This window comes from Mauremys reevesii, linkage group 7 (genome assembly GCF_016161935.1).
Source record: "Mauremys reevesii isolate NIE-2019 linkage group 7, ASM1616193v1, whole genome shotgun sequence".
NCBI lineage: Eukaryota > Metazoa > Chordata > Testudines > Geoemydidae > Mauremys > Mauremys reevesii.
Genome location: NC_052629.1, coordinates 61,535,683 through 61,555,601, shown reverse-complemented (window position 1 = coordinate 61,555,601; position 19,919 = coordinate 61,535,683). Strand labels below are relative to the sequence as shown.

General features: G+C 38.0%; 1 protein-coding gene across 2 annotated transcripts in view; it reads left to right on the top strand.

The window, feature by feature from the left end:
- LRMDA (leucine rich melanocyte differentiation associated) overlaps nt 1-19,919 on the top strand; it is a 970,675-nt gene that overhangs the window by 821,640 nt on the left and 129,116 nt on the right. For both annotated transcript variants that reach the window (XM_039482146.1, XM_039482147.1), the window contains exon 6: nt 7,022-7,109. In XM_039482146.1, coding sequence (XP_039338080.1) covers nt 7,022-7,109 — 88 coding nt within the window. The remainder of the gene's footprint in view (nt 1-7,021; nt 7,110-19,919) is intronic.

Below are 19,919 nucleotides of genomic sequence, written 5' to 3'. Positions count from 1 at the left end.
GTTCCCTACCGTGGTCAAATGTCTAAAAACAGATTTTGAAACAAGTCACTATTTTTATGTGGGGTAAGTAGGTCATCTCATTAAGCCTGGAAAGATCAGGCAACTTGTGATAATGCCATGCAGCTGGTATTTCTTCATAATTAAAATGACTCTAATTTATGCTACAAATTTACCAACACAAATCCCCCGAAGTGGGATCTGCAGTTACAAGTTCAGCATGAAAAATATTTCCTATGTCATTAAGCAAAGCAAACTTCCCTGTGTAGTCATGCCATGCCACCTGTTGGCTTATCTGAAACATGACAGGGTCTTGGTATCAGTCATGGCAGTTGTTTGACCTTTCTCTGACCTCTAACCTAGTTCACATTAGAGTTGTCCTGAACAAGACCTTTCCTAGTCTGCCTTAAATAGTAAGAGCTCTGATAAGCCCAACCTTGTCAGTTCTTAAAGTCTCCTTAATTCTTTCTTCTTCTTTCAAGTTGAGAAATAAAGCTGTCAACTTTTCAGTATATTTCCCGAGTTAATATTAAAGTTTATGGCAAAATAAATAAATTTCCCCAATATAACAGTTTTAAGAAATGTTTATCTTCTTGGTGTGCCTCATTACCTGTTATGTGGAATACTCAAAGACTCGGTGTTAATTTTTTGTGATATAGTAGCAGCTGGAACTTCCCCGCCCCCGCCCCAAACTAATATCTGGGCTCTATGGTGCTTGATGTTGTACAAATGTATGGTAAGAAACAGTCTCTGTGCCAGTATGACTCCAACAAAGTAAACAGATGTTTGTGTAGGCAGCAATAATAATAATAATAATAGTAATAAAGATTTTAAAATAGTATATCTGTTAAAACATTACATTGTCAAGCATTGAGTACACTATTTAAGTATATTTACAACAGAAATCTTAACACTGAAAGAGGAAAGAAAAGGACTTTAAAAAAGCAAATGTGAGTTGATCCTTACTCATAATAATAGAATATGCTATCATATACTATAATAAAATATCATATAATAATTAATTATAATACCTAGCTCTACTATAATGCTAGCATCAGTAAATCTCAAAGTGCTTTACAGAGGACGTCAGAATCATTATTCCCAGTATTGTATTTTCATAGACGTTTTGGGAGAAATGGTTTAATAACTACAGAAACTGGGTAATGCAGTGATTTTGTGCATTCTTTGTCTTTTTTTTGCAGTGGATGCAATGGAAAGTCATAGAAACTAACAAGATTTATTTAATGAACTTGAGCTTTGCATTTGATGATATAGATATTATTGGGTTGATGATGACACTGTAGTACTATCTTACATTTTTATTTTCATTTTCATTTAAATATTAATTTATAAAATGACAAAAGGTACCGTTCTGACACAGTAGGTGAATTTGACCAGCCTTGTTAAATACTGTGAGTCAGTGTATGAAAATAAACAGCAATCCCACAAAACACAAGAATGGTAGATAATCATGCAACACAAATAGAAAACAAAGCCACACTTTCTCTATACATTACCCTAAACAATGTTCGCTTCAGCAGTCTTTTTAAAAAGATGGGCCTTGTAGTGTGCCATTAAAATGCAGAAGATTCAGTCTGAGGGGAAAAACACACTGCAATGGATAGAAAGAGCTTTTAAGCATCCCCAAATGCTTAAAAAATTACGGAACTGACATGCAAACTATATGTGAAAGAGTAACTTTGGCCTATATCCAGTATTTTTTATTAAACCCTACACTCTTAATTCTTCTAACCTTTTCCTGTTTTATTACTGATAACTAACCATTCTGATACTACTTGTCAGGTCATACCATTTTCCTAAATCTTTGCTCGGTTCATTTTTTTCTCACATATAGATGGGTAAATGTCAGTGACATATAGTTCACATATTTGTGAGGTTTATCACCCTGACCTGAGTATGTGTCCATGTTTGTATTTACATGAGAGGAAGAGAGATATCAAGGTCTATTTATATATCTTGATATATATTAATATGGCAAGATATATATCAACTCCTATTTATTCTTGAGAAAGGATAAAGGCTAGATTCTCCCCTTCCCCCTCCCACACCTTCCTCCTTTATAAGACAAAAAGTACAGGCTGCTGAAACTAGACAGCACTGTTTCCAACTTTTGTACACTACATACATCATCTCATTTTAGGATGAGCAAGTGTGGCATAAGTACACAATAAGAGCTGAGTGATTGTGAGTGCATTGTGGAATTGTTGTCTTTTAGAGTATTTGTTTAACTACATTGTTAGATCTATAGCTTCTAGACTTTTTTATATATAGTGGAAGAATTTGGTAGCTACCCCTTCTCATTTCTAAACATGCCAATGCTCTCCACCATCTCTCTGTTGGATCTGCTCTGGTAACGTCCAGAAAATGCCTTCTAGAACTAACATTACTTTCAATAATATCCAATGAAAAGTATTCCTGAGTTTAATGTATTCAGCTGGGGAAATCAGTTTCTTGTGCAGTTAGCAAAATGATCTTAATAAACCATGTCTTTTCGTAAGTGCTCTGTATAGCCACTGAATTCTTTTAAGGGAGGATGCCAACTTGCTCTTCTTCCTGTGTTATAAAACTTGTCAGATACCGCGTATTAGTGACTATTACAATTATTGGTGAGCGTGTGTGTGTGAAGAATTTATGACATGTCATAGAAATGAAGATGATTTCTCATATCTCAAGGGTAAATATTTCAAGATAGAAAATAGAGAAATGCTAGGACAGGAATGGTCACTATCTGCAGCAAGTAGAAAAATGCCTAGTATTAACAAGTCTCACTGGGATACAGCAGTATAGCACATAAAGCAGCACCAAATGATTCAACAGAATATAAAATTTCATAAGCAATTGCCATTGTTCTAATTAAAATGATCAAAACTATTTTTATATATGGGTAAGTTTTTTCTTATTTCAGCTTTATAGGTCGTCTGTAGTTTTGGCAAAGGTGTTGAATTGAAATCCCAGTAGACTTTTGTCTTCTATTTTGTTTATTTAGAGTTGAGTTTTACAGTTCCTACTCCAACAGAACCCTGGAGGATATTCCTAAAGAACAGTTTAGACCCTGATTTGGCAGGGTGCTTAAGCATGTGCATGACTTTAAGCACCTGAGTAATCCCATTTACATCATTTAAACTACTCACATGCTTTGAATTTATGCATTGTACTTGCAGATACTAAGGTACAGATTATCAATGTGACCTGTTGCAACATTCTTATTGAACTCTTTGGTGTGTTCCCAGTAGACAGAAAATCTCACTTCTTCACCCATTTTTTCCCTTTAAGCTATTTGTAAGTTATGTCCATTCAAGGTCATTTTTGCACTGTAACTAGAACTTCATGTGCAAATAGCAGAACTATCTGAAGACAGCACTCTCATATGTCAATGGTATCACCATCAAAATATTTTTGTGAATATTAAGAATAATAAATCTATACAAGTCACTTTGGAAAATAGCTTAGGGCACCTTCTCAGTAAACAGTAAGAAGAGAATTTGCGGCTTCCTTCTACTAGCACACAGGCTTAAACAAAAACTTGATACAGGATTTTCACTCAGTTGACATTTGTGCAAAACTGTCCGATCCGTATATGGTATTCCATGGAATTAAAGCTTTTGTAACTGAACACTTAGCAGAAAAGTAATAAAAACTGTTGTATACTTGGCAGGGAATTACATACTGTGCATAAAACAGCAGCAACATGCCAATAAAAAAATCTTCCTCTTCTTGCTTTTCCTAAAATTGGAAATAAAGCTAAATTGCCCCTTTACTACAATATCCTTTTTAGAAGCTCTTGAATTTTGCTCAGTCAGTGGTATTTGCTGAAAAGGCAGTTTCTTCCAGTAATTTTAGGAAAAGCTATCATCAAACTGTCAACAGCCTAAATTGAGATTAAAAGTACCAAAGAGAAACCTTCACTATTATCGGAGTCCGAAATATGAGTACTTGAATAGACAGATAACATCTAGAATGTATAATATGAGGCCTCCTCCATTTTGAGCTTTTGGAGAGACTTTGGGGAAAAGATCTTATGTTAAATACATTATAATTACAGTTATCCTCATCTTACCCCGTGCTACCTGGCCAAGATAAAACAATAGAGCATAGTGGACACATGCTCTGTACTTCATATTTGGGACTTATTGTATACATTAGTGGCCTGTCAATTTGGAGGCCTGATCCGGTGAGGTGGCAAATGCCTTCAACTCACATTGTCTTTATTTAGAGTTGGAGGGCATTCAACATCTCACAGGTCTGAACTCTTTTATCTGTATCTTCAGCTGGTGTAAATTGGCATATCTCAAATGAAGTCAATGCAGCTACACTGGTCACCAGCTGAGGATGTGGTCTCTACCTGTGGCCTTTTCAGCTTTGTATTCATGAAGTCGGAGGGTATAATGGTACTGAACTGCAGGAGGCAGTGGGAGAAGAAGCTGTGCAAGAATTAGCTATAGAATCCCTGTCATGATCTGTAATGTCCTTGCTATTTCAGGAGTCCTGTATTTGTCGTAAGATGTCCTTTGTGCTAAATAGTGAAATGTTTTAGTGATGTGGCTAGATTTCTGATAGGGACCAAGCTGCAACCGCAAAAATCATTCCAACATATGACCTTGTGTGAAAACTGAAAATGGGTCTCCAGAGGTGAAAGGCTAGTATGCTAATCCAGTGAGTCACTTACCTTTTAAACTGTATTAGCATCTGCAAAAGTCCAAGAAGAATGACAAAAAAAGGTTTCTAAATATTCATAGACTTCAAACAGAATATATATTCCTTATTTTTATTTTTATTATTACTATTTCTAAACCAGTGTCAATCATAGTTTAATTCCTGGTAACCTTTTAAAAAAAAAGGAATCAGTGTTTCCAAATGTTTGAAGACCTGCTGAGCCAAAACATTATAGTCCCATTTTACATTAAAATTTAAATTCTCATCAACCTTTGTAAATTAATTTTTTTAAATATCTGTCCAATTAAAAAGTCTGAGTCAAACAGTGTTTGAGTGATTACAAAACCAATACAAATAAACAGTGACGGTTACTGGGATTATTTTGATTTATTAGTAGTACTCGTGTCAATGGGTGCTTGGGGAACATCATGCGGTAGACAATGGCTACTCTTGTCTCATGACTCATCCCATACATTGTTACTGGATTTAAGAAATACCTTAATGGTTGCATTTCTTCTTCCCCTTTGTTTTATCTTCTCTAAAAGTCATCAGTCTGATTTTTGTATCTAGATGAGTGGGTTGCAGCAGTAGGAAAAACAGTGTGGTGAAAACTAAGGGTAGGTCTTCACTTACCTGCCCCGTCGACGCGGCGAGTTCGACTTCTCGGAGTTCGAACTATCGCGTCTGATATAGACGCGATAGTTCGAACTCCGGAAGCGCCGCGGTCGACTCCGGTACTCCACCACCGCAAACGGCGGTGGTGGAGTCGACGGGGGAGCCGCGGACTTTGACCCCGCCGCGTCTGGACGGGTAAGTGGTTCGAATTAGGGTACTTCGAATTCAGCTACGTTATTCACGTAGCTGAATTTGCGTACCCTAATTCGAACCCCCTTATAAGTGTGGACCAGGCTTAAGTGCTTCATCTCTACCACATTAACTAGCCTGGAAAGGACATGAAAGCCCTGGAGATTATTAACTGCATGTGAACACTAAGTGCTGCTACTATGCTACCAGGAGCCGAAGCAGCACGGTCAACTGAGCCGGGTGCTCGCACTTGGAACCGGGACTGCACCACTTGCTCTTTACACCTGGGATGCTCTGAAGAAGGGACCTGATGCTGGGACCTGGGGCAGGGCCAGTGCTGAGATCATGCAGTAGGTCGGCCTTTTCCTTTGCATCTCCCTCACGCCACTTTGCACAGAATTTCCTTCCCGTCATTATGTAATGTCACCTCCTGCTGGCAGTGGGGGGAATTCCATGTCTTTGCAAATGTCTAATCCTAGGACTTGCCAGGCGGCGGCACACATCGGATCCACCCCATGCACTGTGGGAAGGGGGCACTAAAGAGAACCCACACGTTTTAACACGTTTTGCAATCTGTGTCTGTGAAATAGCACTTTTTAAATGAGAAAAAAAAGCTTTCTTTTTAAGGAATACTCTATCGGAATGATACATGTTCACAAATAAGACTTATCTTTTGCTTTAAGATCTCATTCCAATAAAATAACATTTGCTGCCCTGTAACTCAAAAGCATAAATAGATCCTTGTTCTGGTCTTTGTAATGCCAGGTCTTTATAATATGCCCTTGGGATGCAACCCTGTCTCACTGGATAAAATGTATTTTGCCCTGCATTTAAAACGCCTCTGTGTTTCCTTTGGATAACAGACAAAGGCGTAAGATCTGGAATTCTTCTTTATTGTGGGGAAAGTTTGGAATTGTGTTGCGTAGGGTTGTTTTTGTCTCTCCCCTGTACTAAATATGTTTTTTGGTCAAATCAGGCTTCTCAAATGTCTCAAACTTTTGATACAGATTATTTTTCCTTACAGCTGTATATTCTATTTAATTTCTTTTGCAAAGTGCATTATGAGCATTCTCATTTGTGACATAACCACTTATCTTCCTAGCGAGGGAATGACTAGTGTAAAATGTATTTGTTTTTATTTTTAAAAAGGAGGTAATAATGAAATCTACCTTCTTATCCTGCTGAAAGAATCTGCTGACTGATGACTTTCATGCAGGCAAATGAACTCGTATTGAACTAACAATGACATTTTTAATGTTGTCAAAAGATTTAGTGGAAGTATCATTTTCTAAAGTTGCGATGTGCATTCGAATATTTGTTTAGTGACACTATTCTAGTATCACTATAGGAAAAGTTAAACTACTTCCTTTTGAGGACTGGCAACTACATTTAAAATCCTTACGTTTTCTGCTGTGATTATTTATCAGTGATGTATATGACTGTCAACTCTGTGCATCTGTAATCACATCACATAGCTCATATTGCATCTTTGTTTAGTCATTGACTTTCCTTTTAGAGTATTGATAATATTTGTTTTATCACACAGGCCTCCTCCAGTGACACTGCCTCAGTCTCCCCCGAGACGCACTATACGCCGCTGCCTTCAGGATCCAGGGATCTCACCAATCACAGAGGTAAAAACTACGCTTTTATTGCTATGAACCACTGCAAGATGGCAAACTTTGCTCTAAGGCCTTCTGAATGCATTACTGCTGCATCGGCACTTTAGTAAGAACACTGTGCTTTTCAAGCAGTTGATGAGAAAACCATACCTGTCAAGACTACAGATTTTAACTCATATTAAACAGGATTTAGAGGTAGTCTACTGGGAAAGCAAATAAATCTATGGAATAATAACATTTAGCGATTTAAAAAAAAACATAGAGATTAGAGTACTTAAATATTGCTAAGTAGATGATTACATGCAGCGCTGGTGATTTTGAAAGAATTTGTAAATTCTAATATTTGTGAAGAGAGAGTTATTTTGCAATTTAACAATTTAGGGCTACAATTTCAAAATGTTAACACATTTATATTGCAATAAAAAGGGATTCTGTTCTGTTTTCCAACATTAAAAGGGGATCAATGTGCAATTTCCCTTTTTACCGATCCTTAGAACTTAAACCACCTTGGGCAAATTCTCAGATTCCTTCGGCATGCCTAGGGAAGCAAAGTTCTGAAAACAGGCAAAGGACTGTTGCTGCCATAAAGATAGCATTCCAAGCCACTTCACCTTTGTTCCAAAAAGGAAAGAACGTAGAAAACCTTGTAACACTCTGCAGCCAGAAACAAGTATAGGAATAGCCATATAATTCCCCTAGTTGCTCATTGGATTCCACATCATTTTAAAATTATAACTCTTTTCCCAATGGGATTGATGTAAAGTAACTAGATACCCCTGTTCAATAGAGACACTCATGCTCTGTAAAGACTACTTAAATCAAGGCCAGTGTTCATATTTAGGAACTGACCCTAAGTTGGGTTCCCATATATCTCTGCGTACTGAAACTGATTTAGCCTCTTCTGCTGGGTATTGAGAGACTGAACAATGTGCAACAGCCAGTACTACTTGATGCTTCCAAGGAAGGTGAAAGAGCTTACTTGAACCTGACTGATTGTGCCAGACTTTTTCTGAAGATCAACAGAAAGTGAAGCAAATTGAAAGTGTTAAAACTCACTTCATGTCTGTCATTCATGATGTGCAGTAACTACCATTTCTGGTAAAAAGGGACTGAACCAAAATGCTGGATCTCAGCATGCCCCAGACATTGTAAAAATCGGAGCCCGTTGAGATGTATTATTGTGGCCTGATCCCATCTTTAATTTCTCGGTAAATGCCGTTGTGTTCTGAATGGAATCCTGCTATTGGTTTAGCTGGTTAAGTTCCATTATGAAAAAAAATTTGGAAAATTAAAGAAATATCGTCAGGAACAAGCGAACATTGCAATTGCCTAACAGTGAAAGAGATTATTTTAAACTAGACCAATATATTCCAGACTGGCAATTCAGATGATAGTGTATTACAGATTCTGACCCTAAATTATCGATCAATTTCTCTTGTAATCCAGTTCTTTTTGGCTGTGTCTGGCAGCAGGAGCATGTCTTTATATGGCTGCACTTTTAGAACTAGGTGAGATGTTGAGTCCCATTGCCTTCTATGGGATGTGAGGGAAAGAAGGAAATGGTACCCCAAAAATCTCTAGTTTTACCCTCTTTGCTGTTCATCTCTGCAAACAAGAAGGGAGAAGAATTCTGCTATTAGAAATAAACACAACAATGATTTTCCTTGTCACTTTTTGGTAGGGAGTGCATTTTGAATGTATAACCTAACACACACACAATTATGCAATTCATTCCCCCCAATCCTCCTCACTTTGCACAGTAAACACGTCTGCTGCAATTTTTCTTGATGTTTAACCATAACTAGGCCTACAGTGGGTGGGAAGAGAGCATGTTTAAAAAAGGGGTAAAACTGGCCCCAAAACTGGCTCATTCCAACAAGCAACATGTTGGAATATAGTCCCAAGAAAATAGTTAAGAATCCTTTCCAGAATGCCAGCTGCTATGAATAAAGTTCGGAACAACATGATAGCAGGATTTACTGGACCACTTAGCTAGTTCTTGAAAACTAAGAAAAGTTGTCTAAGCTCACAAACATAAAGGAAGCTTAATTAGAGTTAATGGAGAAACTTCCAATTAAAAAAAAAACAATAACCTGTAAACACACCATTTTTGATCCACACTTTCAAAGGTTTTCTCATCTTGAATGGTCTCAATCTCATGTGAAATGGTTGAATCAGCTGTTACCTATAGAATTTCAGGACCTTGAGAGGTCAACTAGTCTAGTCCCCTGCACTCATGGCAGGACTAAGTATTATCTAGACCATCCCTGACAGGTGTTTGTCCAACCTGCTCTTAAAAATCTCCAATCATGGAGATTCCACAACCTGCCTAGGCAATTTATTCCAGTGCTTAATATGCAAATATTGGCAGCTTTCAGAAATACTTTTCAACCCAAACTGAAAGGGAGAATGGCCATGAGTTTGTGAGCACTTTTTATTCATCCCTGGAGGGTCTTTCTTACCAGAGTCTAAACTGCTGGCAAACAGCTCAGTGCTAGCAGTAAATTAATTCTTCTTTGGAGCTGGGAGGAAGAGCAGCAACATTGGAATGCATTGGACTTTCAAAGTTTTACGTTAACAATTTTCCCTGTATTTTATTTATTTTTCTTATTGGAACAAAGGCAGCAAGCTGTGCTCAGGCTACACAGTGTAGCTTTTCATCTTCATATTTTACACTCAAGAACTCATTATAGTATTTCCAGGATTGATTTAATCTTCTCAGGATGATCCCATGTCTTGGATGCCCTCCTTGCAGAGATTTTACTAGTACCAGAATCATTTCCAGGGTCCACAAAATACCATAGTTCAATGTTCTATCACAACGTAATGATATGGGAGTACAAACACCATGATATTACATCAAAATACTGTGATACTTGAGTTGCCCTGCTTATGTATGTATGCTGAATGTAGTTCAAATTTACTCCCTTCCTGAACTTCAGCTGAAGCTTTCTCCAAAGTTTGTCTGTTAGTAGGATTTTCCTTGTAGGACCGTCTTTGTCTCAGACCCTAATTCCCTCCGCCTGATTGAAGTACCAATCGCCCTAGTGTTCTGGTTGGAATCTAACTGAAACCATCTGTGTATGTGGCTCGGCAGTACTGTCCATATAGGATTTTAAACATCGCATAACAAAGTGACTCAACAGAAGAGCTTAGCACCCCTACTCTGCGATCCTACAATGCTCCTGTTGGACTAACTTTCAAAAGTAGTAACTCTATACTCCAGCCTCATGATTGATTTTTGTTCCCTACACTGTGATTTCAAGCTCCTCAGGTTAGTTATTCAGCTACATTAGGCTAATATTCTATTTCTCAGTACCTTTGTTTACACATATGTCACTTCCAAACCTGTATTTAAATATTAATTAATACATGTTCCAAATAACTCAGAGTTGTGTAAAACATTTGCAGTTGTTTTTAAACTAGTGAAAATTATCTGGTAAACTAAAAGCCCCCAAATTTGGTGGCAGTCCCCTTTTTAAAAATTCCACTGTTTATGCTGTGCCAAACTTCAGATTTTTGCTATGTTGTGTGGGCATGAAGAAAATACACAAAGAAAAAAATACATTTATGTTCTGAGCAACAGAAATACTCTTTTTCTTTAAACACATAGGTATAAAAGGTTAATTGTTAGCAGAATCCTTCAAGAGGGTTTCATGTGTGAAGACCCTACTACCTTCCTGTTCCACATCTTTAGCTAAATTAGATCACATAAGAGATCCTAAAATAGTTTTTTTTAATTAATATAATTAGAACTATGCAGTGTAGTTCTAGCCATGTTGGTCCCAGGATATTAGAGAGACAAGGTAGGTGAGGTAATATCTTTTATTGTACTGTTGGTCAGAGAGACAAGCTTTCAGTTTGAGATCCTATTTTTATTTGTCCCATGCCACTTGGTCTCCAGTAACATTTTATGAAGGACTTCTTTCCTTGCCATCTTGCCTCTGGGGAAAAATACTCACAATTCCAGTTCCCCAGAGATGTCTCTCTGTAGTGTCCTCTCACTGGAGACTTACATAAATTAAGTTCACTGCCTCCAAAGCGATAGAGCATGCACCAACTTGTCAGTGTAGCTGAAAATTCTCACTTTACATCAATAAGATAGCACTGAGATAGTTTATAGTAAAACTAATAATGAGTTTATTAACAAAGAACAGAGTTATAAGTGAGACTAAGCAAGAGGAAAAGAGCCAGGAAGGCTTCCTGAGGTGCAGATTCTGTCCCCTGGCATGATCGCTGAACTGTTTTCTCCACTGTGTTAGCTTGATTGGTTTGTTTACCTTATATGTAAATGTACTTTCATTGTTCCCCTCCCACTCCCTTCCTGTAATCAAGCCAGTCAGGCAGGTAAATACATATTCCTTTATGTAGGGCAGGCTTGTTGTATGCACTGCCTTCCAAAAACATTTTAAGAACATATTTCCGGCACACATATTTAACTCTTTGTGCACAACCTGAACATACTTTATGTAATCATTTTCAGGACCAGCCTATTTCCAGTTTACATATGATATCTTATGTGAGACCTTTTAGATACATAATATGACAATAGTGTGTTGGAAGTAATAAGTGTGTCAGGCCTGATGTGAGTTGCAGCATGGTGGACTCTCTGCCAGTTGGCACTGAAGGGATTCCCAGAGTCACAGCAGTCCATATAATGATCCTTGCTTCTAATGAAATGTTCTGCCTTCTATGATTTGTTTTCAACTCTGACAGCAGAAAGCACTTCACATGCATGTACTGGCAGACATTAATAATGACATGGGAAAGGACAACATACAAAGAATGGTGTAAGTCATCAGTTCCCACCTGGAGACAGAATTTAGCGGGAAATGTTCTACCAAGACACATACATGTTTTTGAGAAGGCTTCCACTGTATGAAACTGGAATAGGGAACTCTGGAAATGAGTCCAGTCAAGCACTATAATTGACTAGTGGTCATGGAGTCACTCTCTTTGTGGTCATTATGTTGTGCTCCATTCTGGGAATATTGAGCTTCATTATTTTTTTTTAAAGCACAGGAAGTGTGTAGAAAAGATAAAGCATTCAAAATCCATTTGCAAATATTAGGGCTTCCTCTAGGAAGTGAGACATCTCTTGTTACTGGAAATTTAGCAGTCCCTTTGACTGTCTTGCAATCATCATGCCATCCAGACATGCTAGTATCTGTGTTCTGAAGGAAGTGTTAACTACCTTCATTGCATATGTATTTATTTAAAAAATATACTTACATAGCATCTATCTGCAGGTACCTGGGTACTTTATAAAGGTTAACAACAACAATAGCTAAATTAAAACTGGGCTCAGAAGGAAGCTTCCACTTTGACTACAGAAGGGGCAGCAAAAAAGTTATAATTTATACCTGGTCAGATGAGCTGACTTGAAAAGAAACCCTTTGCACTGAGCCATGAAGAGCGCTAGAGAGGCTCCTGTGGATTATTCAGGAAGGGAGTTACAGCTGTGAGGTTACTGAACCAACAGGTTTGTCTGGGACCTGAGCTAGATGAAACCTTGGGAATGGGGAGAAGTAGCTTTGGAGGGAGAGCACGGGAAACACAGAGTAGGTCTAGATTACTAACGTCAGTAATCTAGATTTTTAAAGTGTGTAATTAACAGGACTATAGGACAGTGTCACCTTGGACCTAGATTATTAATGGTTATTCCATCAGTAAGACCTTTAATTAAATGTATTGTCTCACCAACAACCAGAGCAGATCACAGAAGGGTAGGTGTTATTGATTCCCTGGCAGCTATATCAAGGAAGAGTCAAGCAGTCTCATTCTGCAACTGTTGCAGTTTCTTGATCAATTTCAAGGGAAACTTAATTAAAAACAAATTACAATAATTTATCCTAGAAGAGATGAAGGCATGAATGACAAAAGTGAGTTCAGCATTAGAGGAAGACGTTTTCTGGGTTCTACAGGAAAATCCAATTTTTAAAATAAGAGAGTTACCAGTCGAAGGCAACCCAAAAAATACCTATCACCCCATTTTTACACTCCCTCTAGCTCAACAGAAGCTTATTTTAAAAATAAGTATTTTCAAGCCATTTGACTGTAAGTGGGACTATTTGTATGAGTAAAGTTAAGTACATGCATAAATGTCTTAAAGATTGGGGCCTAGATTATAAAATGATGTCTTAAACATTTTCTAAAATGGTAAGAGACATAAAATTGACTTTAAAGTATCCCTTTATAATAAATGTTAAAGTATCAGGGTGTTCATTTTTGAAGACTTTCTAGGGATATACAAATAACATTGAAAAGTCACACTCTTCTTAAATCAAAGACATAAAAAAGAGAAGGAAATCAGTTTGCATGAAAACTTGCTTCCGGAAAGATAATGATCCTGTTTATATTATCATTACGATCTTCTCCGTTATTATTATTGACACAGTTGTTAGGTGCTCATCCCATTTTCCAGCCAGAGGCTTATTTTAAGTTTTAAATTGATTGCTGGGAATGTCAGAGAATAATTTACATAGCAACTTATCATAATTAGTTATAGTTTGCAGTCTCCTTAATGTGAACTACACTTTATGCTTAGCAATTGATTTCTTCTATATCTCTGTATGAAGCAGCTTAATGCGTGCCATCCAAAAGAAATCTGTGCATAGTTTTTATCATTTAGTTAACTTGAGGGATCATAAAATAAACTTTAACAGAAACTATAAATAGGGAGTATTGGCTTTAACTCATTTAATAAGTCAAAAAGAGATGAATAAGTGGATAAAATATATGGAAGTTCCATGCCGGCCAGAGATATTATGAAAATAGAGAGACGTTTGCTATGTTGGCTGGTATGAAAGCAAGCAAGGCACTTCATAGAGCATCCAGCATTTCTGTTTTTTAAATTGGGTCATATGTTCTAGTTGGTAATGCAATATAGAGTGAAGCAGCGTGTCGCAAGTTACTGTTCAAAGTGGCAACAAGACCCCCTGAATATAGAAATAATGATTAGCTAGTATAGTATAAGTGAAATAACCACAACTCAGAATTGGGCATGGGGGCAGCGACAGTAAAATAATCATGTTTTGGAGCAAGGTCACTGTGAAATTTTATGTTGAATATCAGGAAATACTTCCCAACAGCAAGTTGCATTAGGATCCAGAATTATTTCCCACTCTATTGTTGGCACTATGGATAACAAGACTGGAATAAGCAGTTTAAGGTGAAAGTCCTGTCTGCACTGTCATGCACAGAGTTTATTACATACACATCCTGATGGTTCTGGCGAGTTGCAGTGTTGCACCAGTTGAGAACAAGGTGATGACACTGATGGTTATGTCCAACGTGAAGAAGAAGATACTTTTACAGAAGGTCTTAGAGCTGAGGTCAAAAGAAGTAGAACAAAAGGCCAATCATGAATGAGGTTGGAAAATGTGAACTGGAAGAATTTAAGAAACCTAAATTTTACCATGCTGACTCCTGCTGAAGGAAGAATTGCAAAGGACCATTCAAGATGGAAATCCATTCTACATGCCACTATGGCTACATCATAGCCATATGAATCTACTGCTGCTGTTGCTTGATGGTTCTGGTGTTTTGGTTGGTGGCATGCTGTCTAGAGAGGCTTGTGATCGTGTCAACCTCAGGTCAGGCTACCAAGAAGCAGGGCAAAAACTACAAATTGGTTGTATGTTTATTATTTAATTTCACCAACCCAGTAACAAGTGTGAACCCCTAAAGTGATATAACAGTTGTACCATAAAGTCACAGACAGCCCCCTTGGCATTCCAGTCTATCTTGCCGCCCAGCCAAGCTTGGCTTTGTGATAGATGGTTGCTGTACACCAAAAATCACAATAATATTCAGATTACTCTCAGGCAAAACAGCTGGGAACTCCTTGAATATACTTAGAAATCCTCATCCCTCAGAGGTCAAGCAGCAAAAAAATAAGTTTTCTATGACAGTTGTTTTTATTCCTGTCTCCCAGCATTCAATCTGTGATGGGATGAGGGATTGATATGTACCCTCTTCAGGATTGCAGCAATCAACGAAGTCCGTCCACAATGGCTTGTCTAATTCCTGTTGCTGGGGAGGACATAACACCAATTCTGGTGAACTGGTATTTCACACTTGGTAATGCTTCTCCCCTGACTGTGAGGAATTTACACTCTTAGCAAACAACTTTATAGTTACAGAGAAAACATTTAAACATCCCATTATAACATGGGATACAGAAGTTATAAGTAGGATTAATAAATGCAGTATTCTACAAGCATCCCATAAAGTCTAAACACATTCTTAAAATGCTAGTATCTATTTTAACTAAACTAACCCTGAGGTAAGCTGGACTGGTTTCCAGCTATACATTTGTCAGTGTTCATTGAGGCCTGGGGTCTTGGCATGAGCTGCACCTGGTATGTTAGCATCACGGTTGGCTGGGTTTGGAATTGAGATGCTGGATGTTAAAGAGGATGTGGAAGGGTACATGAACACACAGGAGTGGGAGAGACGGTGATGGTGAGACGGAATGGAGAGGTGAGGGTGGAGTGAAGAGTGGGAGGTATGGTTAGACTAACTTGGTGGCAGGGATTTAGCAAAATAAATTAAAAGGGGTCAATTGGGGTAGTGGTAATGGTACTTAGTTCCATTAGAGAGTGGTCAAAGCAACCTAAGTCCCTGAAATTCAGATAAGGTGAGAAGATGGCTTCAGGAGATTAGGGAACTCTGTGTTGTAGGGGGAAACAGGAACTTCTTGTGCTCTTGCTGTTGCTGCTTAAGAGGGACTTTTCTGAGGAAGGTGGGTCATTTAACAGGACACCATTGGATGATTCCTGCTGCTGCAGTTGATGTTCATGTAGGAAGAGTGAGCCACTAGTCCCTGTGCCAAGGAGTGGCTTATTACTGGGGATTTCATGAAAAGGCACAGAGTGTCGCAGCTGCCACTGGAATGGAGACTGCTCTGGAATAGCGGTGGCCTTTAGTGGGACAAATTTGCCTTACTTGTTAGACGGTGAGAGTCAGTTTCAGTGTCCATGTGTTTTGCTGTAAAGCACAGAGACTTTACCAAAAGTGGAATAAATTGCAGTTGGTTTTGATTTTGACTCTGACTAATATGGTTCAAGAAATACATTTTGGGGGTCATTGGATTCATGTTCTTGTCACTTAGAGTCAACAGTTTCTTTTCTGTGCCTTCAAGGGAATGTTTGATTTGAATCAGAATACTGTAGATTAAAACTTCAGCATAAAAACATTCCACTATCTTGTGTATTACATTGATGGGAGCAACCAGTCATGTGGAACTAGGGATGGGTGAACGAGCTTGAAATTTTATGTAAACTGACTCCAAGCTTTGATCAAAACATGCATAAAACCTTTTCTGAGGTTCGGAAAAGTTGAGTTAATACTTTTTAAATAAGATTTTTTTTTTATTTTGTGAGTCTCATCTGTATTGCTTTGTTTGAACCAGAAGTTCTGAATCCATGGGCAGGAGAAAACTGTTCATGTGTTGTTGAGCAGGCTGACCAGAAGGAGGAAATAACTCTGTGGTAGCTTTTGTGATCGATAAAGAAGAGATCTTAGGTCTTGAAGAAGACTGTGTAAGAGGAGAAGAGAAGTAGTTAAGTACCTAAAATTTCAAGAATGAGATTTAAAACTTTTGTTTGGGATTTTCAAAGTAGTATATGGAGTCAGTTGCCCAAGTCTGATTCATATTCAGTGAGTGTTGGATGACCAGCATCCTTAGGCTGCTTTAAAAATACCAGCATTTACTTTCAAATTACATTTAGAGGTTTATCTTAGCAAAGTTCTACATTCCCTGATTAGGCTACTCAAAGCATGCCTGAACCTCTTTATAGTTTCCCCAATATCTCCATAACTTCTGAGTTTTTATCATGACTTTCCCCAAATTCACCACAACCATCTCACAAACCTAGCTGCCAGTCACCACTATCAGATTAGAAAGAAAATGAATAATGGGGAAATAACTGTGGCTGCAAAAGCTTAAATGGAACAGAAAGCTTCAGATTTTGCAAGGCAGCTCATTTTGTCATGAAAGTGTCAAGAAACCATGAAAATGCTCAGTCTCCCAACACCAAGTCTATAAAATGACAGAAAGTTGTGGAAAGGTTGGCTCCAAAAAAGTAAACCTATATTAAAATTAGCTTTAGGTTTGCAGGAGCCTTAGAAATTCGGTGTGTTCACAATTGACAATCAAAAAAAAAATCTGCCAGTAAACCAGCCATTTGGCTCTATAATAATGACCTTTTTAGAATAAACAAGTCCAGTCATGCTATTTTTTGTAACCATGGTATTTCAGCTCCCTCAGAGGAACGGGCTTCAAAGCACAAGCACTGCTGTGTACAGTCATACTCCTGAGAGTTCCCATGTTTAGTTATCGCTCCAGTCTAGCCTGTTTTAGCACTAGTCCTCCAGTTTTATCATGCAGGCATTTTTACAGCCTCACTGGAACAAATAAACATCTGGAATCATGTGGGATATTTAATTTAAAAGTTTACGTTTGGCCAAAAATGGTAAAATCATGAAAAATTGCCTGTCTCCAAGCTTAGAAAGGCCAAATGATGAAGCTGTTGGCTACATACAGTTTTACAGTGTATTGAAATTCTTAGATGTGCACACCTGCTATAGTCCTCCTCTCTATTTTGATTCATAACCATTAATGAATGTTCAGCATACAGATTGTTTAAATGGAATTTGAAACAGGGTGTGGTTTTCACACTATTTTAATAATACATAGACACATGCAACTATTTTAATACAGTATGTACTGTTCTGTAATGCAGAGAAAGAGTTAGTCTTGAAACCGTTAATGGCAAAAGTCACATCTCCCATCTGCAGTGCAGGTTCTTGTTTTGCATTTATTCTGTGCACTGAGCTTTCCCTGATGTCAATATGAATTCTATATGCCAAACAATGGCAAAACATGCACTTGATGGTAATGGGGACGGAGGTGGGAAAATAAGCTGGATGAACTCTTGTCTTACAAGCAGGTTGTGAAACTAGAGGTTGTATTTTTGCAAGGAGATTCTTGCACATATGAAAAATGAGTAGTTCTTGTACACTCAACCTTCAACAAAGTTTTTCTCGAAGAGAACTGTTATGCAAGTACAGCCACAGGAAGGGGGAAACAGAAGCTTGTCCCCCTAACTTTTTGATATTTTTTTATGTCTGTTTCCTTGCTTCCATCTAGACCTATCTATCCTTCCAAAACTGGGCTGTCAACTTGCCAAGGTTGGCACCAAGCCAGTCTAAACCCGGGGGTGGGGAGGGTTTGCCCCACACGCAATGAGCAGTGACCCTGGTGTATAGATAACACAATTGGCCAAAACCCAACATTGCCACTAAGGTGTGTACTAAAGTCCAGGCAAACGTGCTTTTTTTTAAATTTAAAAATTATGAACATTTGGAAATAAAGGTTTCTAATGGAAGTATTAAATCTTTTAATATAGTGATATCTCGAGTAAGATGCTTTAGCATGTGAATATGTATTTTAAATGCAAAATCTATTTAATGAAATATTAAGATTAGGAATTTACATGCACTTTTATAATATATTATCATTTTTACAATTCTGCTCCGAAGGCTCAGTCAGGATCAGAGTCAGAGTGTGCTAGGTGATTTACAAACACACAGGGTCAGCCTGAATAGCCCTTACTCCATGAATATCCCCATTGAGCACATTGGGATTACTTGTGGAATAAGGTGCCGTGCGAAGTTAACAGCGTGATCAAAATCTGCCACATGACAAAAGATAGTCCATGCACCAAATCAGGAAATACCAAGTTTAAGGTTGTTGCACTAATGTTAGTGAAAGCAGTCGTATAATATGTGATTGTGGTTCACTTAAAAAAATTGAAGTCTTCCATAAGCATAGTTTTAGGATACACTCAATATTTATCATAGATGTGACCTCTTGCTATAGGTCAGATATTCAGCGCTGGGTGTAACAGGTGGGCAAATAAAATCCTAAGACACTGGATAATTGCCTGTGGAAATGTGCCATTAAGCAACCAGGTACTCACTTTGCACGCACAAATACAGGATTTTTGAAGTGCAGCATGCATTCATATTTTTGTCGCCTTACCCATTCCATGCATTTCTGAATATCTGGCCTTCCATACATTTAGCCCTTTCCTCCTCCCCACCACCCAAACAAAAAAGTACTTCTGCATCTTCACATTATTCATGATTCTATTGTAAAATTAAAATAAATTGGATTTTTCCATTTTCGGCTTCCATACTCTGTGGGAGTCACATTTTGGTTTCATGCTTACCAACAGGAGTCTAATGTAACCTTTGCCTGCTGTCCCACAGTGAATGTGTGTTTCTCAGCTGTGGGGAGGGGTGGGTGAGTGTCATTAGAAACAAAATACTAATTCCCACATGGTGAATGCATGTAGAAGCCTATTTACAATTAAAAGGAAAAAGAACAAGAAAATAAATTTCCTGCACAGTCAGAAGGGCAGCCATCTGCATCAGAGCAATAAAACTATTTTATTCCCTTGCGTGTTGGTTCTTTATGGCACACACATCTTGCTATTACACGTAAATGTCTTCAATCCAGAAGCAGCCAACAAGATGGGGTGTGTGTGTGCGCGTATGTGTGTTTAATTCTGCCTTCAGGAAAGAGAGAGGTATCTTTGTAGTGTTTGTGTCTGTTCCTATGCGAGTGGAGAAAGCTGTCAACATTTTATAGGAAATGAATGACTCTATTTGTGATCTAATGATATGTTTGCTGATCAAAGCTCCAAAAGCAAATGTCACCTAGTACTGTTGAACAACTTTCCTCTTTTGGCTTTATAATAATGTGTGTCTTTAGTATTCTCACTGGACAGAAGAATAGATGGTGGCAAATAT